General features: G+C 43.7%; 1 protein-coding gene across 1 annotated transcript in view; it reads left to right on the plus strand.

Moving 5' to 3' along the window:
* The window catches only part of KIAA1217 (sickle tail protein homolog), a 302577-nt gene that overhangs the window by 216619 nt on the left and 60013 nt on the right, over window positions 1-25945 (plus strand). Inside the window, 1 exon segment of the mRNA XM_023256446.2 lies at window positions 22275-23107. Within this exon segment, the coding sequence (XP_023112214.2) occupies window positions 22275-23107 (833 nt within the window).

Consider the following 25945-nt stretch of genomic DNA (forward strand, 5'->3'; position numbering starts at 1 on the left):
TTCTGACCGGCCGAAAGATGTTTATGTTACAGTTGGTAAGGAATTACTCTTATTGAAATGGTTACGGGGGCAAACACATTTGAATCCAGTGGCTATCCAGAACACGGTAGAGATTTTCTTCCTCCCTAGCTGCTTCCAGTAATACTTTCTTTTATTTTCTAAGAAGCAAGAAAGGGTAATATATGCACATCTGATATACAGCTTCCAAGTGATACAAATCTCATCTTTCCTGCTGTGTGGCTGCTTGCTTTTCCTTGCACTTTTTTTTTTTTTTGTCATTGAGAGGTTATGACAACATGAGCCATATTGTATTTATAAACATCACGTGTTTCCTTGATATGGCTTGCAGTTTCTGCCAGACGGAACACATGGAAGAAACATTTCTCGTTAGCTCAGCATTGGTTTTAGTTATGCTGATTTCCGGGACAGGAAAAATGCCTTCCTACTCAGATTTAACTTTCATAGAGTAGAAACAAAACCTCTGAATGTCCGTGAAATGGTTTTAACAAGGGTGGATACTGCTCCTTTAAACCACATATTTTGACTAAAAGCTTCCTTCTGTAAAAAAAAAAAAAAAAAAAAAAAAAAAACCAAGCCTTGCATTTAGTCACCATAAAGACAGAGCTGGAAGCATTCGAGAGATGGGTGGTTTCAAGGTCTCTGCAAGTCTAGAAAGTTTCTTCTAGAGGAGAAAGGTTCACGGAAGATGTAAGGTAAGAACTGTGCCTTTGTAACAAAATACCATTGTCAGAATTTTTTTTTGCCATGCTGTGGGACATCTGCCTTCAACTGAGGCAGGTCTTCTGTATTCAAGTTCAATTCAATGAAGAGTTGAAATTCCAGGTTTTTAATTTTCACTTTTTACAAACTGCTTAAAAGGAAAGTCCTTTTTCATTGGCAATCGTCTGTTTTGAAAAATCCATTTAAATGACATTTGGTTGTCTTTCATCTGTAAATCTTATGATCTAGTTTCTGTTTAACCTTATTAAAAAGAATTGAAGGTGTCAGGATTATCTGCCAGTATAGATCTCACTGATGTATGTGTTTTGTGACCGTTTTCAGTGTTTTCATGAGGATGTTGACTTGTATTTAGTTTCTAAGACAAACGTAGAAGATTTGAAGATGTGATACAATGGGAGGGGAACCTTAGTCTGTGTCCTTCAACACTCCAGGGAAAATTAGTTGTTGGGTTTTTTTTTTCCTTGTGAAAAACACTTTAAATTTTAAATTAAAAATAGCTCTTGTATCTCGGTTTTGACTTTTTTAAAAGAAATATCCCTGTAAGCCTCATGAGTAACACTTAAAACTTCTAGGGTTTTATGTAACAGATATAATCCTATTATGTCAGGCTTATTGATTGCCTGAAGAAACTCTTTGGCAGAAATTTTATTTACCAGACATAGCTATTTTGTCTTATTCTTGTAATAGTTAAGTCACAATATTTTGCATTTTTTTTAAAAAGAATTCAATACGGCAATGAAATTAAATTTTAAATGAGTCTATTTCCCTTTAAAGGTTCATGTGTGCATGGATCTGCTTATCCAGATCCCTGTGGTTATCTTTATCCCCTTTTCGAGAGGAGTTAATAAGCATGAAAAGTTGTTATCTAGTGTGGTCTAAATAATATATAATATTTCATTGAATCATCAGAATAGCTCAATTTCATAGGCACAGTTATACCCATTTTTAGATCGGAAAAACTGAGGCCAAGAGCTTAAGTAACGAGATCCCATACGAGTAAGTAGCAAAGCTGAAGTTCAAACCCAGGCCAACTGTCTTACTAATAGGTAAGAGCTCTAAGTCTGAAGTCAGATACAGAGAACTTAACTTGAAAGTACTAATTACAAATAAGCAATCTTTATTTGGCTCAAGATAAATTATTTAGTACAATTTGCCGGGTGGCGGCGGGGGGGGGGGGGGTTGGTTGGTTGGTTTAGATCTGTAGCATCCAAAACCTACTATCAGACTGGTTGTTGTGTCAGAGACTTGGTTACAACTTACTCTGAGTGGAACGAGAACTGTAAACAGGAGGCAGCGTGGGGATAGTTTTGGACGAACTACCCTTTCCTCTTTGCTCCTTCCTTCTTTGCTTCCTGTGCCGTGTCACTCGAAAACTGGTTTCATAGACCCGGGTCAGGGAGCTTATTCGTGAGCTTGATCTGGAAGTGAGAAAGTGTGTTTGAATGGAGAGCTGCCCACATGCCAGGCTACGCAGCCTGTCAGGCTTCCGGCAGAGCCGTTGGGGGAGGACAGGGAGAACGTTGAATAACGTTGAAGGCGGAGGGCTCTGGAGTGGGGGCAGCCAGCCGAGCCACCTCGGGACCAGGGACTGCTGCTCCCCGCACCCCCTCCTGGAGACTGAGGCATCCACTCCAGCCACAAAAATATCCTGGTGATTTGTGATGCGAAGTCATCACTGCCAACGGCGTCAACAGGGGATGCAGCTGTTCTTTCTTCCCAGCATCGCACTTGGGCTTCGGGATCGAGACAGCCAGCTTCCAACACCATTTCTGCATGAAATCCGGGGCTGGCTGAGCAGCCGCCTCAACTGAAAGTCGATTGGAGCAGGACCTTCCTTTAGCAGGTACTGGGGTTGTTCCCAAAGAATCCTGTGCCAGTGCTGGAGAGCTCAGGAGAGGTTTGCACCACACCCTCCGCCCTTTGATATCCAAACCACATCCCTTTTCTTGGCTCTTGTAAATACAGATGTTAGCGGAAATTGCCTTTGACTGGGAGCATATGTCCTGGTATTTTCAGGTTGTAACCGGTGCACCTACATGCTGCTTTCTTCCCGGGGTTTAGCTTTTCTGTCTTCTTTGTGGGTCCCCATCAGGGTAACCCAGGCCGTAGGAAATTGTTTCCTACCAAGTATGCACCGGCTCCCTCCGTCCACGATCTTGCCCAATAGAGGGCTTCCAGATGACCATTCTTTCCTTTACACTTCTTCTAAAATTTGTCAGGTAAGTATGTGTTGCTTTTATTTAAATTTGTGCGTGAGGTGGAGGGGAGTGGATGTTAGTTTCTTACAGAGAAAAAATATATATTTTTAAGGTACATCCATATCGACTGTTGGCAAGCCATTTCCTCTCTGCCCTGATTTTCTTCCCATCAGGTTGCTGATCCCTTGGCTTGCGCGTCATTTTTGCAGGAGCGATACTCTGTCTGCTCCTGTAGATTTGGGTCAGGGAGATACCTGACCTAGTAGTTGGTACCACCTCAAGCAACGGGCCTGACTTATTCGGAATCCTAGGGTTTCGGAGGTGGAGAGACGGTCCCGTGCATCAGCTTTTAGAACCCGTCCGGTGAGACTTAGGGGGTCTAGCGTGGTTGCAAAGACTTGGAGTGACAAGATCACAAGACAAGGAAGGAACAAATACAGGGCTGGAACCACCTGTCCCTCAGGCTAACCCTTTGTCCATCCCCCAGGGCTTCCCTGCTTTTGCTCTGGCCCCACTGGGTCTCACTTGATTGATTTAGCAAAGTGTTGCCTACCTGACTTCTCCTAGCCAGCCATTGTTGTAGTTGAATATAGCCGGGCCTCACCTACCGTCCAGAGCAGCACGTGTCTAGAGTGGGGCCAAACTTCATTAATTGGAAATGCATGGGCCTGGACCAAAAATAAATGGATTTTGAACTAACCAGATTGAGATGATCCAATATTTTTATTGAAGGAGAATAAGCCCTCAAGTCATCTGAAAAACAGCAGCTGCTTCAAATTATGGGATGCTTTGAATAAAACAATACATACTGGCTTAAAAGGGGTGTGTAGTCTTATAACCTTATTTTCAAAAGTCAGCCTTTTTGCTAAGGAAAATGGCTTCTACGGTAACTCTGTTTGAAATGTTAATGTATTTCCATTCAGATGACTTTCAAAGTCGTTTTTCACCCAGAACCAGTGATTTTAGGTGGGACCTCGTAAAACAGGTTTTGAAATTTTAATAATTGTGTAATGTTTTAATGAATATTAGGTAAGTAGCACAAACAGCTTGAGAGTTAATGAATATTTTTCCTTCACCAAAACTAAGTAAAAAAAAAAAAAAAAAAAAAAGAGTCAATTTAAAATTGACTTGGGGCACCTGGGTGGCTCAATCAGCTAAGCGTCTGACTGTTCTCAGCTCAGGTCTTGATCTCAGGGTCGTGAGTTCAAGCCCCACACAGGGCTCCACACTGGATGTGAAGCCTCCTTAACTCAATCAATCATCAATCAATCAATAATAACATTGACTTAAAGAAAATCATTAAATGGGTAATAGCACAGTTGGTATGAGAAAGTGGCCAAAATGGTGACGGTGTCTTATTACTGAGTAAACTGTAAAAACGGAGGCTTTGAGACAAGGGGCCAGTCAGGGGTTTGTGAAGACAGAGCAAAACGTCATTAAAGATTATATGGTGGAAAAAATGAACCGTTTTGATGTCAAAATCAGAACTAATTCCCATTTAGGAGTCCTGAAGAACTCCGGCACCTTGTCATTTGGCACAAAAGAAAAGCTGTTCATTAAACCATTTTTGTACAGATTTCTTGATTTGAGGCTCTCCGGATAGAAGGGGTGAATATCCAGTGTGCCATTTAAGCCAGAGGGACGCCTTCTCGTGGTTCAGGTGGCGCCAACTCACTCCATATTCCTGAAATACAGAAAGTATGTTTCTCTCGGTGGATCGACACATGTACTTGATTTCTTTCTTTTTATTTTTTCTTTTCCTGTGACATCAAAGTTCATGCTTTCCCTTGTTCTGATTTAACTCTCTGAACCTGTGCCTTTTCATTTGCCCTTGATATCTTAGGAAGAGCAGTCAAACACAAACCCCAACAACAGTAAGAAATCATAACGATGTCAGTGATGAGGTGATTCAGAAATAGCAGAGACCTGCTTAAACTTCAATGCATGTTTTTCATAAAGCAAGCCTCCAGAGCATTAGGTATCACAGTCAGGGTGTGATAGCTTTCGTCTAGGATGAGCGTCTAGAGCTGTTCCTTGCACTGACTTAACAAGAAGGAAGGCGACCGAGAGAGCATTCTGTACATGGTGGACTCCTTGTAGGAGGGACTGAGGGAACATTCTGGATACATATCTACAAAGTGGATACCATTTTTGCTTGCTTTTAAAAGCAAATCTAAAAATATATTTCCTAGCAGCTGTGTAACTGCAAAACAAAAAAATCTGCTCCACTGCAGCGCAAATTACTTACTAGATATCTCCAGGGTTCTGATCTTAATGCTTCAGAAATTTGCTTTAGATTTTATTGTATATATTTAGACCAAGGAGCCTATTAGCTTGCGATCCGGGTGAACCTCTGCATTCTCATGAAAATGAGAAATGTGCCACTCTTGGCAACCTAAGGCTATAATTATGTTAATATGACCATTTTAAGACTGAAATATGTTGTTTTAAAATGTTTCTGTATTTTTATTATTCGTAACAATGATCCGAAGAAATTTAGGGAAATGCTAATAAGTTTTTGTTCAGTATCACTTTGTGACTAGAGCATAAAAACGATTCAGATGTGGTATTTTGAGATTTTTAATGTTGACAGAGAATTTCTATCCATAGATAAGTACTCCTGTATATAGTCCATTTTAATAATATAAAAACTACCCAAACCTTCTTTTGTATTTTAAATGTAGATGCAGTGAATATATCTGAAGGGCCATCTCGACCTGTAAGTTCCATGACAGCATTTTTTTAAAAATTTTTTTATGTTTTATTTATCTTTGAGAGAGACAGAGGGAGACAGCGCGAGCAGGGAGGGACAGAGACAGAGGGAGACACAGAATCGGAAGCAGGCTCCAGGCTGTGAGCTGTCAGCACAGAGCCTGACGTGGGGTTCGAACTCACAAACGGTGAGATCATGACCCGAGCCGAAGTCAGATGCGTAACTGACTGAGCCACCCAGGCGTCCTTCCATGACACTTGCATTAAATCACCACGCTTTGCAATAATTAAATAAATAAATAAATAAATAACCACAGTTCAAGAAAGAAAGAAAGAAAGAAAGAAAGAAAGGGAAAAGAAAGAAAGGGAAAGAAAGAAAAAAGAGCACCAAAAACTATCTTTTGAGCAATATGGCAAGATAGCTATTTTTCTATCAAGGACTATCCTAAAGCACACAGATGCCTGCTTTTAATATAAATGTGGGAGACTAGAATGAACAATATAGTTGGAATTCTGAAAGGATCCAAAAAACTTGTGTCTAGCTTATTGGTTCATCCTTGCCCTCACTACCCAAAACTTTTATTCTGGCTACAAGCAAGATTCCTTCCCAAAGACAGGTTCTCCCAGGTGGCGCCACAGGAAGGGAAGGAGAAGGACAAGAGCGGAGATGTGGATAATGGCCCGTCTCATAATTTTTATAAATAACTGACGTTTGAATCTCTATCAGTATAAAGTTGATTAGAAATCTTTTACTGAGCCTAATCCGGCTTCAGAATCGCCCATTAATTCGGGAATGGGAATGAGGAAAAGCGCTTTCTTGACTGTGAGTCCATTGCCTATAACCAGACTTTTTTCTCAAGGGTATGTCTTTGGAATATAATACGGCATGGCACGCTTCCTTTCCGAAGCTCCATCCATTCTTTCTTTCTGGGAGCTCGTGTATCTCACGAAAGTGTGTCATTCTCATCGTGCTCCTATGAATATATTAAAGTGAACATTATCCATTCTATTCATTTTGCTCTCATTTGAGTGAGCCCATGAATGCTTGTGGGCAATTTTAATAATAACCCACGCGGTTCACGCTTCCCTGCGTGCAAGCCATACAAGAGTAATTCAGCTCACTTGATGTTCACAGAACTAGGAGGTGTTCCTGAAGCCACCGAGCAGCAGAACCAGAGGTTCAGAAAAGTTCGGTGGCAGAGCCACAATCATGGCGGTAAGAGCACAAGCAAGGAGATCCTCAGGAGGAGAAACAGAGTGTTTTCATTCAGCATCCAGTACTCATTCCACCACGACCCACCGCCTTCCCTGGGCGTCATGGTGCAGAGGAGTACTGATGGAAGAGGATGATTAGACCTTTAAAAATGTTTTGTTTTGGAAACTAACTTGTAGACTGCAGCCTGTTGAAGGACAAGTTGAGGTTGAGGGCCATCGGAATGAAGCCTGTGTCTCACTGCACCAAGTATAAGAAACTCCCTTTGTCTGTGTATTCACCCCTGTCTTCCTGTCCTCTCTGGGAGAAGCTTTGTCCCTATGTTGCTTTTGAAGTGAGTTGAAAGCTCTGGCTGCTAGTCATGAACTTCGAAAGGCTCCGTAGATTACAGAGCATTGTCTTTAGCTGTCTTGCCTCCTGTGTGACAGAGGATTCTTTCCCGTGGTTTTGTGTGGGTGTGGGGGGTGGTGGAGACAACTAGACCATGTCCACCCCCTCACCCGATGTGGAAGCTTTGTCATATGGACCGTGACTTCCCTTTTTTTTTTTAATTTTTTTTAATGTTTGTTGATTTTGAAGGGGAGAGAGAGACAGAGTATGAGTGGGGGAGGGGCAGAGAGAGAGGGAGACTCAGAATCCAAATCAGGCTCCAGGCTCTGAGCTGTCAGCACAGAGCCCGACGCGGGGCTCGGACTCACGAACTGTGAGATCTCGACCTGAGCTGAAGTCTGTCGCGTCACCGACTGAGCCGCCCAGGTGCCCCTGGACCGTGACTTCTTTAACATGGAGTCACTGAGCTAGTGGCTCTCCATTTGTTTCTCATGAGCTGCTGAGATTTGGGGACGCAGGGCTTCCTTTGAATGTAGGAATGCCCAAAGTCCGGCATTTCTTGGGACACAGGGAAGCAGATCCCGTCTCGGAGCGGGAGGCCGCTGGCAGTGTTGGAACCCAGTGGGAAGCGGTGACTGGCCAAACTCCCCCAGCTGTCGAACAGGGCAAGGCCAGGCAGGGCGTGGGTGGAGAGGCTTGCCAAACCCAGCCTCGGGGTATGCACAGCTCCCAAACTGGTTGTCTTGGAGGCTGTTATTTATCCAAATAAGGAGAAGTAGTGGTTTTGCTGACCATCTCAGATTTCTGAGCCTTGTCCACTGGCTTGCTGGCTGACTTGACGTGATATTTGAACTGAACACACAAAGGTATTTCTTTGAAATGGAGCCCTCTTGTGGGGCTCACGGACATCCTGGGGTCATCATTTGGAAGGTGGTTTTTCCCCACATTTGTAGATAATGGTAACATGGTCTGGTCTATGTTACTGTTCTCTTGTGTCTTCTGTAACATTCGATACAGATGACTTTGTTCAGGTATTTCTGAACCCGATTTTACATGGTGAGAATACTGACCTTAGGGATCCCTGAACTGCTGCCTTCCTTTGAAGAGTATTCAAAGAAGATCGAGCCTCCACACTGTTTTCTTAACACTCGAGTATGAGATTTTTCTGGCACTTCATAGATCCTGGCCCTGTTATTTGACTTTGGGTAAGACATTTGAAGTCTCTGGGCCCCAGTTCCTCATCTGTAAAATGGGGATTATAATGTTTATCTGATGGGAATCTGCTGGGAATTAAATGAGCTGATTTTGGAAAGCATTGGTAAATAGGAAGTCTTCAAAAACATGAGTTTCCTTGCCATTGTTCCGTTTTCTCCTGGCAGATGTAGTTGAAAGTATTTATTTATGGAGAAATCGTAAGTAATTAAAATTGTCACCCAAAGTTTAATAAGGTCAGCTTCCTGAATTAGGATTTAACCAAACCCACACTAGAAGGAAGATTTTGATGGGCACTTCCCACTCCCCTTTACTCCCTAGAACAGTAGTTCTAGAAAGTTCTAGAACATTCCACGGAGCAGCAGCTTAGCATCACCTGGGGACCTGTTAGAAATGCAAATTCTCAGGCCCAACCCCTGACCTACTATCTCAGACACTCTGGAAGTGGGGCCCATTAATCTGTATTTTAGCAAGTGCTTCTAATGTAGGTTAAAATTGGAGAACCATTTGCTGTTTGGGTCAGAGATCTGTCTATTCCTCTGGGTCACTTGGCGTTCCCCATCTCTGGTCTCTAATGACACCTTACTTCCTGCCTGGAATACCTAAGAAAGCAACCTCTTTCTTTCTTCTCTACTGAAGTCTTGCCCATAATGTGTGGATTCATTTCATCTCATCTCTTCAGAGAAGTGTTCCTCAACTATCCCAGCCAGAAGAATCTTACCCTTCTGTAGATTCCGAGAATATTTGTGTATTGCACTCATTGAACGCTTGCCAGAGTTATTCTTGCTTTGTCTTACTTTGAATATTCATTTACGTGCCTCATTATCCCTGCTAGAAGGTAAGCTCTTAAAAGGTGAGAAGTACGTCTTAAAGATCCTTTTCCCCCGTCATCAGTCTTAATCCTGAGCTTGGTATACAGAATGACTATTTAGAAAATATGTCATGGATACACAGAATGTGATCATATAGAGACAGTCTAGATGAGACTTCTCGTTTATGTATAATGAACCTGATGTTAGCATCTGGTTCTGAATACAGGTTCCACCATGCTTCAGTGACTGTTGGAAGACACCCTGAATGGGGGCATCCGGGACCTCCAAAGTTGCAGCTGCTCTTGTGATCTTTGCCACACCTCCAGTCACACCTGAGGAAGACAGACACGTTTTCAAAGATATATTCTTTTAATTTATAGGCCTGGAACCTTTTAGATTCTTTCATAACTAATGAGAGCTGGGAAATTTATGAGTCTATATAATTATACAACAAATGGCATCTATTTTCAGTCTTACAGGAGAGAATTTTCTCAGCTCACACACTCATTACACCTGGGATACCCATGGAACTTCTTTAGGGTTTGAAAGTTGCTTGAGGGGTTGAAAGTTGTTGCTAAAGAGAAGAGCGATTGGCTCTTCTGAAGCCGTGAAGAATTGGCACAAGGGCTGTTTTGATCTGGATCTCCATTGTTGTTTTGTCATGTTTGTTTTAAGGGAAAATTGAACTTGGTGGATTTGTGAATTACTGTCCTTCAGTGTTATCCTCTGGGGTTCTTCCTCTCACAGGATCCTTGCTGCTTTTGATACATTTGTTAATACTGTTCAGCTGAAGGTCAGAATAACAGCAGAACTAAAAAATCGTACAGCAGAAGCCTCTTTTTTACCATTTATTTTTATTTACTTTCATTTTTATTTTTAATTTGAATCCAAGTTAGGTAACATGTGGTTAGTTAACATATAGTAATAATGATTTCAGGAATAGAATTTAGTGATTTGTCACTTACATACACCACCCAGTGCTCATCCCAACAAGTGCTCCTTAATGCCCATCACCTATTTAGCCCATCCCACCCACCCACCTCCCTGCCAGCAACCCTCAGTTTGTTCTCCATATTTATGAGTTTCTTCTGTTTTGGCCCCCTCCCTGTTTTTATATTATTTTTGTTTCCCTTCCCGTATGTTCATCTGTTTTGTCTCTTAAAGTTCTCATATGAGTGAAGTCATAGGATTTTTGTCTTTCTCTGATGGACTAATTTCACTTAGCATAACGCCCTCCAGTTCCATCCACGTAGTGGCAAATGGCAAGATTTCATTCTTTTTGATTGCTGAGTAATACTCCATTGTATATATATATATATATATATATATATATATATATATATACCACATCTTCTTTATCCATTCATCCATCGATGGACAGTTGGGCTCTTTGCATACTTTGGCTATTGTTGATAGTGCTGCTATAAATGTTGGGGTGCATGTGCCCCTTTGAATCAGCATTTTTGTATCCTTTGGATAAATGCCTAGTAGTGCAATTGCTGGGTCGTAGAGTAGTTCTCTTTTAATTTTTTGAGGAACCTCCACACTGTTTCCCAGAGCGGCTGCACCAGCCTGCATTCCCACCAACAGTGCAAGAGGGTTCCCCTTTCCCACATCCTCTCTGACATCTGTTGTTTGCTGGGTTGTTAATTTTAGCCATTCTGACAGGTATAAGGTGGTATCTCATTGTGGTTTTGTGTAAAATTCCCTTTTAAACTGACTCTGCTGGCATAACTCACCTTGTGTTGTGTGTTTGTTCTATTCTTTGCTGATAGAACCAGCACATGCTTTGCTTTGATTGATATGAAAACAGAGCAGCATACAGGCAGTGGGGTGATGCCATTAGAAGGGCCTCACTTGTAACCCGGGTCCACAGGGGCGATTCCAGAAAAGTCATGAGGAAAGAGGGACAGGGGTGGACCTGAAGGAGTTACACATACCAGGGAACACTCTTGGACACTGCCACAGGGGTCCTGGGATGTGACAGGACAGCGACCGACCAAGAACAAAAGACCATTGTTTTCCAGCTTGGCATCTATCAGCCATCGATTTGTTTACACACCATTTTTTCCACTGAGAAATATCTATCCTTAAGCTGTGTCTGTGAGCATAAAATTCTATACAGAATGTCATCAGTTTGTTGAGATACGGTGAAGATGTGTCATATCATCAAACCGAGATTTTTTTTTTTTTCAAAAATTCTTACATCGAGGGGTACCTGGGTGGTTCAGTCGGTTGAGTGTCTGACTCGTGATTTCGGCCCAGGTCATGGTCTCACAGGCATGAGTTCGAGCCCCACATCAGGCTCTGGGCTGGCAACGAGGAGCCTGCTTGGGATTCTCTCTCCCTCTCCCTCTCCCTCTCTCTATCTCTCTCTGTCCCTCCCCTGCTCGTGCTCGTGCACTCTCTCTCAAAATAAAGTAACTTAAAAAAATGATGACTTATTTAAAAAACTGTACTAAAAATATTCTTAACATTGTTGTGAACATCCTAAAGCGTTATAGTGTTATATCAACTTTTTTCACTCATCGTATAGTCAACTTGGTCGGTTTCCCTGATGAAACGTTAGAGGGGCATAGGATACAGTGACAGAATTATAATAGCTCTTTCAGTGACTCATACACCTCTGAGAGATGCGGACCCAGGAATGTCACTCGGCATTGGGATTGGAGTCAGAGAGGTGAGGAATGCTAATCAAAGGAAGCCTAGACATTTTATCCCATAAGTCATGTGGCATCTGTGATCGATCAAAGTCTATGTGTGCGTATATACACGTTTGCACATATATGACTAGTGATGCAGTGATATCTGTATGGTGATAATCAGTGATACAGATTACACGTACAGAGAAGTACGTGCATGCAAGTGTAATGTATACAGACATACACTACCATACATGTAACTAATTTTGAGGCAAGTAGATAAAACCTAGTAGTAATCAAGACAGTGTCTGGATAATTGGATCCAAAGTCCCCTGAGATGTCTATTATTTTTTTCCTTTGCTGTGAAAATCTGGATCAGAGAGTGAAGCAGACAAGGTACTGCTCAAGCCGAGTTCACCACGCTGCCTGCTGAAGTTCAGAGCTCAAGCAGATAAACATTCAGTAGTCCCTGCGGGGAAGGCCTTGGGGGCACGGTTCCTCTCAGAGCAGCACACAGTGTCTTAGAGGACACGTGGTTTCCCATTTAAACTGTGAAGGAAGCAGGGACACGGTGGCGAACCTGAAGACAGGCATTCTTGCCGCCTCACGACTTTGTCACCACGCGAAGTTGGGCGAGGTTTGAAACTCCTGACGCTTCCTTTTCCTAACCAATCACATGGGGATAGGAGTATCAGATCTGTGTGTGGTTCCCCGAGTTCAGAGGTCTGTGAAATAGAATCACAATTGTAAGCTGCAGACGGCTGGGTGACCGTCCTGTGTATGTGGATAGGTGTGTCCGTAACCATCGAAAACCCTTCATAGAATGAGAAACATTGTCAATAAACAAAGCAATGTATTATATGTTGCGGAGTGCGTGTTGACAAGCCAAATAGGAGTTCAGGGAACAGTCAGGAAAGGAAAAATAAAGTCGAAGGCACTGAGAAGTTCTATTTGGGTGACAGAAATGACTTACCACTAGAACAAATCTAGAAGCCCCAAAGGGAGATGCATAAACAAATAGCGTCCTTACGGGAAATGCGTGAGTGTGCAGGGAGATGGGGATGAAAAACGAGGACTTATTTGCACTATCTGTTACAAGCGGTAGAAAGAAGATACTGTTTTATAAACTGTAACTATTTTAGGTGCAAAAGGAGGTTGTCCTTGGCCTGGATGATACAGGAGTATCCCAGAAGATTAAGTATCAGTGAGAGAAGCACATTTTTCTTTTATCTGTCCTGCAGCTCCACACAGTTACTGACTGTGGCTTGGAAGCTAAGTGATTTATTTAACATCCCTTTATTCTGTTCCAGACTGGGATCTTTAATCACCGTTGGGCAGTGTTACGTCAGCTGGGTCCCGGTACTGGAGGGCTCACCAGTGCTTCCCATGTCAAAATATTTGTGGAAATAACGCTCCTCTTAAATATAGCCGTCAGCTAACCACTGACTGGACCATCTCTTTGCTGAGAATTGAATAATTTTGGCAACAGTCTGTCTGTCTCGTGTCTGGGAGACATTCCATTTATGATCAAATGAAACATTAATAGTTTCGCGAAGACCTCACAAATGACCGCCTTTCCAATTTTAACAGTGTAAGCAAGACGGACTTGAAATTTCCCAACATCGTAATTACTTCCCTTCACCACGCCGTCTTCATGCTCATAAGCACATTTTAGATTTCCTTTTATCATATGTAATTTTTTAAAAGCCAATAAAGAAATGAATGAGAGAGAGGAAATAGAAATAAATTTCCACAAGACTGTTAGCCTTACCAGAGCATAAAAATTATTTCCTGTTGAGGTAATGCTGAATATTTACTAGCATGTTCTTTTTTAATACTAACTCCAAAGAAATAAATTGCTTCCACTTTGCTTATCGTGCCAGTTAATGAAAGGAAAAAGGGGCATCGATAGTGGAACATTCAATACACCACTGGGAAGAACAAATTCACAAAGGCTGCAGCCTCCCAAGGTGGGTCACGCAGAGGAGGGTCCGGCGAAGAAAGGACGCCAGAGTGCGGGGACGCGGTGGTTGGCCGCACCCAGAATGAGCCACATTTTGGGGTGAGTTCTCCTGAATGAGCTGTTCTCTGGAGAGCACGAGCCGGACAGGTGAAGTCAAACCCTGCACAGCACCAGGATATTGCTTTAGGAAATTAGCCCGCCTGGTTCTTCACCGGGCACTCGAGGACCTTAGGGTCCTCTCTCGAGGGTGAGCTGTGTGCTTCGTACTGGAGGATATTTAACTCATCCTGATTCACCGCAGCTTTCAAACTCCTGATGGTGAATTACAGCTCTCCTCATGACGAGGCCATGCGCGGACTCTCCAGACCGTGCCCTGAAACGTTTCAGAAAAGTGAAAGGAAATTGCTCTGAACGTGACGGGAAGGAAGAGATGGGAGACGTAAACCAGACCTTCTCTCACCTTGCACCCCCCACCCCGACTTGCAAGGCAGCTGGGTCAACAGAAGCCACCTGTCTCCGCCGTAGCCGGCGTGGACGCCCGTGTGGAGTATGGCGTGAGGCACGTAGCGAAACAGCAGTGAGCGCTGAGTGCGTCTGTTTTCCAGGGGGGACAGCGTGGCCCAGACACTGCACATTCATTCATCCGTTCTTACAAGCCGTCCTGCTTGTGTAAACAGCAGGTAAATCAGTACAAAGGCCGTTAGGACATCTGATGCCGGAAAGCGGGGTCTTCGGGGGATATGGTAGGGGTGGAATCATGGCTTAATCAGTCAAGGGAGACCAACCCCTACATCTCCCTTCCTGGAAAGCGTGTGTTTGACTGCAGAAGCAAAACCTGCCAAATGTGTGCCAAATGTTCCAGGGGCTGATAGCGCGCGTGCTTCCCATACTCTGGTGAGAAATCACAAACTCCTGCTGATGAGATTAAACATCGAAACAAGCGTTTTCTCATTCCTTCTACTCTTTTCCGACCTCTTAGGTGGTATCTGTTACAACCACTTCATCCAAATATTGTGTCTAACGAGGCATCTTAGGAGGGTGACAGTGCCCCGTGCTCCGTGGTCCCCCTCCCTTAATAGCCACAAAGCATTCTGATGGCAGTAAACAGTTTTCTTTAGAAAGCCTGAAGCACTGACTGGATTTGAACCTGAGAGACGTCATGGAATTCTTTGGGTCAGCAAGAACAGCCTCGAAAAGCCTTAAAATGTTTGAAAAATGCACAGGCTTCCCAGAGCCTGGTCGCGGGGTGTGGCGTGAGGCCAGTGGGTTTCCAGCCCAGCATTTCGAGTTACTTGTCGCTGGATTCCCACTTGGATAGCTTTCCTTTCCCCTCCGTCCCTAAGGGCTCAGAGAGCATGGTGGTGATTAAACCGAGCCTGCCCGCCAGCTAAGGAAGTGCTTTTTCTCCCTCACCTTTTGTGAGTGAGGCGTTGATACCTGTCCTCTGTTCAGCGCTGCACAAGCCACTTCTTGTTGGGAACACACACCTTCTTGTGCCTGTCGCCCCGCAAGAGATCAGCTGCATTGACAGCGGTTGCCGATGGGGCGGGGGGAGGGGGGAGGTTGGGGTGCCTCTGGAGACTGCCCTGGTCTCCGCTCCTCAGCCTTGTTGAGGTTGGGGCAGAAGGATTCTGGCTCCCTTTCTGGAATCCCCTCGTGGCGTAGCCCTAGTTTTCCCTCCCTCTCCTCTCAGGTATGTTTCCCAGAATGATCGCAGTTACTTGCCCGGCGCTGGGTAGGAGTGATTCATGGCTGCTACCCAAAGTGCATCTTGGTAAAACCAGGCTGGTTAATTAATAGACAGCCTCCTTAATCACCCCTCTGTTTTCTTTCTGCTGTTCAAAACCAGGAGGGGAGAGGCTCGCGTTCCCTTCACTTGCCAGGCCACCGACTTCAAAAGTGTGGCAGCAGAATGAGTGTTGGGTGCTGCTGGCCTATCTAGATTTTTCTCAGCGGATCACACTCGGAGAGTTGGTCCAATACGGTAATTAGCGTCCCGGGGTTTCCGATGGTCTTGTGGTGGCTGGTTGTCTGTTTCAGGGATCCTGTTTGCCTCTCCGTCCGGTCTAGTTTGTCACGTTCCTTTCACTGTTAACCCATTTACCTAGGCCTCTCGGAGTCTGTTCGTTGGTGTGTGTTTTCCGTGTAAGCAATTGTTACAGGCCTGAGTCACCCGTGAGGTAGCCTGTGGTTGGATGTGAGCTGAGGTTACTCAGTGACTAATTTCCAAGGGGAGGAGAAATTGGCTTATCATGGGGAGGACTACTTTTCATCCATGCCTGTGACAGCCTCACTCGGAAGACTGGGGGAAACAGAATGGTTTTTTTTTACCGGTTGTAAACACTCAACCTGGGAACGTTTTAGGATCTGTGGCCTTTGCGATTTCTTCCCTGAAGACAAAGCTGTCTAAAACATCCAAATGTGGAACTGAGGATTTAGATGAAACCAGCAAACAAAGAAAGCGCATAATTGGGAGCTGAGCCAATGTGCTGTTTTCACGGCGTTAGTTGTACAGGTGATTTCCTTAAGAAAAAGTAAGTGGCTTTAATTCTTTGAGGATGAAAGAGTCTTATAACAATCCTTTTCAGTTTTGTCCGGTTACTTCATTGTGTGGTCTGACTGACTGGTGTGTTTACAAATTCTAGACTTGGAAGGGTGGGGTTTGAAATACAATAAACTGTACAGAATACTCCCTTTCCGCAAAGAATATATATATTTTAAATACTCCACAAAGAGACGTGATTACATGAGACAGCTTCCCAAAATGATTTGAAATAAACATTTTGCATGCTAGATTTTTTTTTTCCAGAAACAATTGTAAGTTTTTTGCCCCTTCTTATCTTACATTCAGGCAACTTCTAAGTGAGCAATGTTTGCTTTAACTTACTGTGTTTCGGGGAAATGAAATATAGATATATGTTAGGATTCCTAACTCAAATTTCAGATAATCAATTTGAAACTGCCCCCAGATTCTTTCTGGTCTCTAGGAAGTGTGGCCCAAACAGCGTACTGAGGTCTGTGCTGTGGGCAGGGGCAGTGGCCTCTCGGTCAGAGCCACGGTGCTGAGCTCCGGAGGAAGCCCCACTGTTTATAAGAACAGGAAGCACTCAAACAAGAGAAAGCAGGGGTTTGGGCAGTAATGGCAAGAGGGAGAAGTGATGCTCAACAAAGTAAGGCGTAGAGTAAGGAGAATTGTCTGGTTCATACATTGCCAGTGATTCTAGTGAAGGTAATCGAATATTTTCTTTGTCTGGGCCGAGGTATAGGCAAATGGAGATCCGAGATCCGAGTTGTGTTCTGGTAAGGTGTGAAAAGACCCCTTATTCCTAGGCTTAGGTTAGCTTTTTCTTGCTGTAAAATGAAATTCTTCAAAGCCTACATAAAGACATTAAGTGTTGAGGGCTTCTGGGACAGAAGTGCCCGTGACACAAGGTTTCCAGATATTTTGAGAAACATAACAGGATAGGATTAGTGGCATCAGAGACTGGCGGGAGAAAAAGCGAGTCAGATATACTGATATCTGATACACTGTATACTGATATACAGATAGAAGGTGAGTCACAGTAGTGTGTGATGTGTGTGTGTGTGCCGCTAATTTATTTTACTTTTGAAGTTTGACATAATTTTCTCCTAAGAGGTCTGACTTCCAGGCCTAGTGCAGGAAGAACTCAGTATGCATTTAATGCCATTTGTGTTAAGAAAACAGAACAAAACCGTGCAGGTGCCTGATGCTAGGAGATCTCTCCACGGAAAGAGCACTAAGCTGTAACACTGGGACTTCTTAAGATTATGTATTATAGAATCTTAACCATCATCCCGATTGTCAATCAGAGAGTGAATAACTCCTGGAGGCTACAAAGTCCACTTTTTACTGGAACAGCAAGTGGTCTCCTTGGGTGATCATGGCGAAGACTTGAAAAAGATTCTCTTTTCATCTCCCCGTCGCTTCTGCCTCATTTTCAGAGAGAGTGCCTTTGGTTGATCCATATCCTTTCGTGGATGAACCTCAGTTTTAAAATTTTAAAGGTTCATCCTAGTTGTAGGCTTAAAACATTTTCCCACAGTCTGATGGAACCATCGTGTCCTTCTCTTCCTGGGCTGAGGGGAATTGCTGAGGAGGACATCACCATGGGTTCTTTTATCAGGGGTCTTGTGAAGTCAGTCAGAGCTTGGCAAAGCAAGATAGGAATTCTACCAAAGACTTCCAACCTCCAAGTCACCAGGATTGATGGAGGCATTCAATCTTAGGTCACCTGTTCTGTCATAGCTGAGTCCTTGTATTCACCGCCACTGTGGAGGACTCAGGTGGACAGTGATTCTTTCAGTGACCCCGAGGGATGATGGCAACATTAGTTTGAGATGGACAAGACAAGGCTGATAGGCAGCATTACCACTGGGTACATGATGCTGATTGCGTACAGATAGGACCCATCCTGGTTGGCCAGAGTCCCATTCCGGTTGGTTGGCACCCATTTGACATTAGCTACCAGATGGTAAATATTTTGACTATCACCCACATTTGCATATGAGTGCACAGCATATCAGAATTACTGTTGTTACTTCTCTTTCTGAATTCATCTGTACGTGGCACCAAGAAAGTCTAGTATTAGAGATTTGTGTGTGTTTTATTTTAAAAGTTCGTTATATAATGTACCTCCCAACCATTTCTTCTCACATCAGCAAACTTGTTTGTTTGTTTTTTTTTTAATATCTATGCAGGTGTCTGTGTTGTTGTTTTTAAAAAATTTTTTGATGTTTATTTTTGAGAGAGTGACAGAGACAAAGACAGAGTGCAGGTGGGGCAAGAGCAGAGAGAGAGGGAGACACAGAATCCCAAGTAGGCTCCAGGCTCTGAGCTGTCAACGCAGAGCCCAACATGGGGCTCAAACTCATGAGCAGCGAGATCATGACCTGAGCCAAAGTTGGCTGCTTACCCGACTGAGCCACCCAGGCGCCCTGGTATCTCTGTTGTTTTAAAAGAAATTTACTCAACTTTTCATTAATTAAAATTAATTTTATATTTTCCTTTCATTAATATTCCTTATCCTTCTAGACAGTTCTGTACTACTTGAACTATTAATGTGTCTTCTTACTCTCTTGCCAGGAAAGGGGGGCGTTCACTGTGTGTTAATTGGGGTCAATTTGGATCCCCCAAACTCTGATGTAATCTGAGGCCAGATAAAGACGACTAATAGTTTGGATTATTGTTTATCCAGAGGGATAAACAACAGACATTTGGAACCTTTTTTAAGAAATGGTATCAGTAATGACAATAGTTACCTGTCTTTTGTTGCACTTGATTTGCCCTGCACACTCGCTGTGTTATGTCTTACACATAGTGGCATGTTTGAATCTGTATGAATTTATCTTTACCTTTGTTTGGATTAAATCTTGTGTTGTGTGGTCTAATTGCATGGGGAGTTTGGCCAGATATGTGCTGCTGCCTAAGCCAGTGCCTCTTGTCTTTTATGATCTATGAAGCCCTGCTTTACTTAACCACTTTTCTTTTCGCTGAGCCTTGCCTTGTGAAAGATGGGGTGGTAGAGATATTTATGAAGGATCTGTGTAGATCTGTTGCAGAACTTCTGACGTATGGTTACTCAGCCATTGTGGGAGGACAGTCTTGTATGTCATCACACACTGACCTTGGGGATGCCCTCCTGGTCTAAGGCCCTGAGCCCCTGAGTTATGAGGGTGTCGAGTGAGCAGAGGGAGGACCATGTGGGCTAGGGCGTCAGGCCTGGGCCACGTGGAGTAGATGCACCTGGAGCCAGACCTTGACCCTCAGTCTTGGTTTGGATCCACAAGGGCCAGGAAATGGGGAGAGAGTCCCAGGGGTGAGGACAGCCTGAGGACATCCCAGATTTGGTTTAGAGGGGGGAACAGACTAGCCTGTTGTGGGAGTGCACGTGGGGCTAGTGGAGATAAAATTGTAGCTGCACGTGAGAAGCCTGCATACTCTGGGGCCCCCACCAGGGGATTGAGGAACCAAATCAGTGATGCACAGGTAACACACCCTCGGAAGGTTCCTTTTGGTTGCTACATATTTGCGTCTTGCCTGCATTTGTTTTATTGGTCATTTCTGTTAGAAAACCCAGCATCATTTATAAAACTTCCGGACCAGGGATTCTGCACTGGTGGATTCTTCCAGAGACAAGATAAGGAAGCAGTGGGGTTCCCAAGGCCTCTTCCTCTATGTGTTCATCTAAGAAATATACAGAGGAACGTACCTTCTCAAGGGCAGGAACTTGGGGGCTTATTTAGAACAATGCCTTATTCTTAGCAAGTGCTTGGTAAATATTGCTTACTAAATGAATGCATTTGTAAGATAAGGAAACAGTATGTTTTCAGAACATTGGTCTCTGTTTCATCCTCATTCAGCCTTCTCCTGTTGCCTCTGTTTTTTGTTTTTGCTTTTTCTATCCCTCCCCATCACTCACACTGTGGGTCTCTTGACTGCCCACCTTGGTTCCGGTCCATTTGAGCCCACCTCCTCTCTTCCTCATGCCCCTACCTCACCCACCTCCCAACCCTTCATGTTCCCCCTGTCTGTCACATCTGCCAAAAGTCTAGATAGGAATACGGGCTCCTGTGATGGTACAAATAGAACTTGAAGAGTGAGCTTGGTAGGTGCCAAAGCTGTCTGTCCATCCCTTCCCTATAGCCGTTTGGAGAATCTCGGTGAGTTAGTTATTACCTTCTTTGGCTTTGACCAAAACAAAGTGTATCAAATATTCATATTTTGAATTAATTTGTATTTTTTATTCTGCCCCTTGCTACACACAGTAGCGTAATTGCAAATCAGTTTCCCCTTGCCCCCTTACCTTGATTCTTTTTTTATTGACGTATAATTGACAAGGTAGCATTATATTAGTTTCAGATGTACAACATAATGAGTTGATATTTGTGTATATTGCAAATGATGACCAACAATAAGTCCAGTTAGTATCCATCACCATACATATTTACAGTTTTCTTTTCTTGTGAGAAGAACCTTTAAAATCTACTCCCCTACTTACTTTCAAATATACAATACAGTATTACTAATTATAGTCACCATGCTATACATTATATCCCCATGACATTTATTCTACAACTGCATGTTTATACCTTTTGACTCCCTTTACCCATTTCACCCAACCCCAACATCCTGCCTCTGGCAACCACCGGTCTGTTCTCTGTGTCTATGATTCTTAAGTCATTGATTCTTTACCCCTCGTTTCGTGCAAAGGAGAGCTGATGGAAGACCGAGTGGGAGTCTTCAGTCTCCTGGACTGGATGGTAATGACACCACCCAGAAGTCACTGCTGCCTGGGCAAGAAGTACTTGGCTTACGACGGTCAACTCCATCAGGCTCTTTATCACATGGCAGACCCAGAAGGGTTTTCTTAGGATTCTCACTCTTCACCATGCCTCCGATTCCTTTCCCTCTTCTCTGCCTTACCCCCCCCACCCCCCCACCACCATGAGTTTTGCCTCCAATTACATTCTTACCTCTCAGATCATTATTTTCTCCCAAACTCTTGGAGCTGGTTTCTCCAAGGCTCAAGTAGAGGGCTGGTGAAATAATGAAACTTACTTCCAAGTTTTCCCTGTGCATCTCATTACCCTCTCTGGCCATGTCTCTAGATTGTCTCTGCTTGGAGAGATGGGAGAGATGCTTAGTAACTACTTTCCAGGGCCAATACTAGAAAATGTGCCCCGGACAAATTTTAGAAAATAATATTTTAGCACTTTTGATACATTAGATTTGCATTTATTAAGTGTCTCTAAGAAGCTGTGACCTGCCAAAGCAAACCACTGCGGTGTTTTCCCCCCAAACCCTCACAATGTTGGGCTCTTTATTGGGCGTATTTGTTTCTTGGGGTTGCTGTAACTAACTACCACAGACTTAGTGGCTTAGAACACCAAAAGTGCATTCGCTTACAGTTGTTGAGATCAGAAGTGCAGAATGATTTTACAGGCAATATGAAGGTACTGGCCGTGCCTCACTCCCTCTGGAGGCTCTAGGGGAGCATCCATTTCCTTGCCTTTTCCAGCTGCTAGAGGCCACCTGCAACTCTTGACTCCTGGCCCCTTCCTCCCTCTTTATAGTTATCAGCAGAGCATCTTTTAGTCTCTCTCTCTGGCCCTGCTTCTGTCCTCTCGTCTCCTTCCCTGACTCTGACCCCCTCCTCCCTCTTGCACATATAGTAGGATAGCATTGGGCCCATCTGGATAATCCCGGATATTCTTCCCATCTCAATATCCTTAAAAAGGAACATCCGTAAAGTCCCTTTTCCCACGAAAGGTAACATGGTTCCAGGTTCCAGGGATTAGAGTACGGGCATCCTGCTGAAGGAGGGGCCGTGATTCAGCCTGCTACATCAGGAAAGCCGCACTGTCACACCGAGATATCTCTACGGACGTGAATATCAAAGGAGATTTTCTAACGTCTTGTTTTATTTTCAGATGCAGAGAGAAATTGTTTATGCAAGAGGAGATGGCCCTGGTGCCTCTCGGCCTGGATCCACAGCTCATCCACCCCATGCCATTCCAAGTTCTCCACCATCCACTCCTGTGCCCCATTCCATGCCTCCTTCCCCATCCAGAATTCCTTACGGGGGCACCCGCCCGATGGTTGTTCCTGGCAACGCCACCATCCCCAGAGACAGACTCTCCAGCCTGCCAGTCTCCAGATCCATCTCACCCAGCCCAAGCGCCATTTTGGAAAGAAGAGATGTGAAGCCGGACGAAGACATGAGTGGCAAGAACATTGCCATGTACCGAAACGAGGGCTTCTATACTGATCCCTACCTTTATCACGAGGGACGGATGAGCATAGCCTCTTCCCACGGTGGGCACCCGCTGGATGTCCCTGATCACATCATTGCATATCACCGCACGGCAATTCGCTCGGCGAGTGCATACTGCAACCCTTCCTTGCAAGCAGAAATGCATATGGAGCAGTCACTGTACAGACAGAAATCAAGGAAATACCCAGATAGCCACTTGCCTACTCTGGGCGCCAAAACACCTCCCGCCTCTCCCCACCGAGTCGGTGACCTGAGAATGGTAGACATGCATGCCCACCATAACGCCCACGGGCCCCCTCACACCCTGCAGCCAGATCGGGCCTCTCCAAGCCGCCAGGCCTTCAAAAAGGAGCCCGGCACCTTGGTGTATATTGAAAAACCACGGACCGCTCCAGGATTATCCAGCATTGTGGACTTCGGCCCACCTCTAGTTGAGAAGCAAGTGTTTGCTTACAGCACTGCTACAATACCCAAAGATAGAGAGACCAGGTAAGATGGTGAGGGTGCCGCGGGTGGTCTGCGTGCGCCTGGGAGTTATTGAGGACGCCTCTTGAGAGTCAGACCCAGGGAACAGGTGTCGACTGAGCACCAGCCCTGTGCAGCGTGCCCTGCGGGTGTTGGAGAAGCCACAGAGTAGGATCAAAGGCCATCCTTGTCTGCAAGGAGTTTCTGAACAGTGGGGGGGTCAAGTGAAGCAGGCCAGTAGCCATGCTAAAGGGCGGGGGGCAGACACACAGTGAGGTGACGCATGCTGCGGGCAACGCCAGCCTGGGGGGGGCATGGGTCTAACGTCATCATCGGCGTAAATCTGAATAAGTGGAAACAAAATTGTGATCGGCAGAAACCATTTGGACTAAGAGATCAGGAGCTCATGGGAATTGATCTGTGCACGAAGAGGAGTGAGTGGTTCAAGTTGTAAGTGTTCAAAATGGCCATTTGTGTTTTTCCTTATAGAGTGCAATTTTGCTTTCTCATCTGGCCTTCGGAAGTGGAAAGAATGTGTCACTGTCTGTCATCTAGGGTGATAACGCATGAATTTGCATAAAAATAGATTGGTTTAGATTTAATACTCATTCAGAAGTGGTACTGAGATCAGCAAAATTTGTCTAGGGAATGAGACACTCCGAGTATCTAAATTTCTTTTTTAATGTATGTATTTTTATAACTTTCCAGCCCAGTCCATTTTTAAAACCCTCCAAAGTTCATATAATAATAGAAAAGCTAATTTTGATAGAGGGACTTTCTCTAGCCTGAATTGGTTGAAGGAAGCCAACATAATACTTATAATCCTAAAAATCTGGTTGAGGAAATGGAGTCTGAAAGAGGTTAAGCATCTTACCTGTTGTCACGTATGAATTCAGTTACTCAGCACTTTATTAGAACCACTATTCCCTGTTCCTCACCAAAAGGGTAGTATCACTTACATACTATTATCATCCCTATTTTATAGATGCAGAAACTGAGGCTCAGAGAGGTTAAGTACTTCCTCAAGGTCATAAAGCCAGTAAGTGGCATAGAATGTCCATATCTATTAAAGAGTCCATACTTTTTTTTTTTTTTACCACTGTGCAATATTCTGCCTGATGGGTGAGGATTTATGAGCTACACGTTTACCCAGCAGAGAGGTAAATTGAGGTGTGCATTATGAGCATTTCAACTAGAATTCTTCAAAATTTGTTTCAGGACCGGATGCTAAGTAACTGCTCCTAAAGGATATTTACAGTCATAAACATGGTAGCATTTGCATAATTATGCTGCTAAGTATATACAGGCCATTTAAAATATAACTGCCCTAGCTAGTATATTAGCGCAATTATGCAGCAATGGGGAAAGAAAGAAGAGAACATTTTTGATAGATTTTATTTGCAAAAAATGAATCGTATTTTGTGAAAGTATTTTGAGAAAGTTTAAAAACAAGAGCACCAGAAACAATTACTGAAGCACAAAATTAGAGCCCATTGTTTCCCCCTGTACTGTGCTGTCATCTTGGATGCATTTAATCTGTATACTTTTAAGAGTTCAACCCTTAAAAGTCCACCTTCGTGAATGCAGGGTCCTGTAAAGCGCCAAATCAATTTCTGTTGCCATTGCAAAGTATTAAAAAGCAAATAAATCTCGAGAGTGCTTTTTATATGAAACTCTGAAGCGAAATTCTACATCTAAGATGTGAAGCTACAAAAACACAGGAGGGGGACTAAGAAATCAGTAGTGTTGCTTTCTTTTGGGCACTGCTGAATTCAAGTGCTGTTCAGAAGAGCATCGTATATGAAATGGCCCAGATAACTGCAGGATGTTTGAAATCAGAGAGAAAAATTCTTTCTTTACCATCTGTACTTAGGAAACCTCCAACGGTAGCTTTTTTTGGGGGGGAGGGGGGGTGTGAGAAACATGATTTTATAACAGTTCTATTGACTTGAAAATGACGAGTTAAAGATAAATTTCATGTCGGTTCTTATATTTAGTCATGTGCCTTGATCTAAAGAATTTGGCTTCTCTTTTCTTATAGAGATGTTTCCACAAGGCATCTAGTGATGACAAGTTATATATAGAAGATCTGGGGGGAAAATAGCGTCTATAATAGAACATAGATGATGGTAGGGCTCTCCTCCTGAGATCGCCATGGATCTTGGGGGCAGGGGAGCAGATTCCAGCCACTTTGACTTTCAAGACAGCAATTCTTCTATCTGAGCTTCTAGAAAGAAAATGATGTCAAGTGTTAAAGTGGCTTTACACAGATGACGTCCCTTCAGCTGGGACCCCAAGAAGAGAATGGTCCATGTGGCTATGAGGGAGTGCCCAGGGTAGGGGAGGGCGTGTGACAGATGACTCTGTGCATGAGGTTCTGTCTTCCCTAGGTTATAAAATTCCTTCATTAAACAGCATCGTTATTTCTATTCACGGCACATAAAACAGCCCTTAAGAACTGTAAAAATCTAGGACATTTATGTTTTGCTACTTTCTATTTATAGTGTGGATCCTATAATGTAAAGTATCTTTATCGAAAGAACACTCAGAATTCAAGAGTGCTCATTGCAAAGTGACTAATCGCTCTCTTTCCAAATGTATAACAGATTCTTCCTAATGTAATATTTTTCAAGGCATGGTAAACTCATATTTTTATACCATTCCACACTACTGTGGCTAAATTCAACAAATGAGTGAAGAATCCAGCGGGGAGCAAATTCTTGCCCCGCCTAGGCACCTGTATATGGAGAAAGAAAAGCCATGTGAAATCCCATCGTGATTTCTAAGAATTCCCAGATTTAGAGAAGCAGAGTTCCCTGCCCTGGGCCAATTAGAAGAGGACAGGGAGCTTCTGTGTACGGG

Source organism: Felis catus, chromosome B4 (assembly GCF_018350175.1).
Source record: "Felis catus isolate Fca126 chromosome B4, F.catus_Fca126_mat1.0, whole genome shotgun sequence".
In the NCBI taxonomy this organism is placed as follows: Eukaryota; Metazoa; Chordata; class Mammalia; order Carnivora; family Felidae; genus Felis; species Felis catus.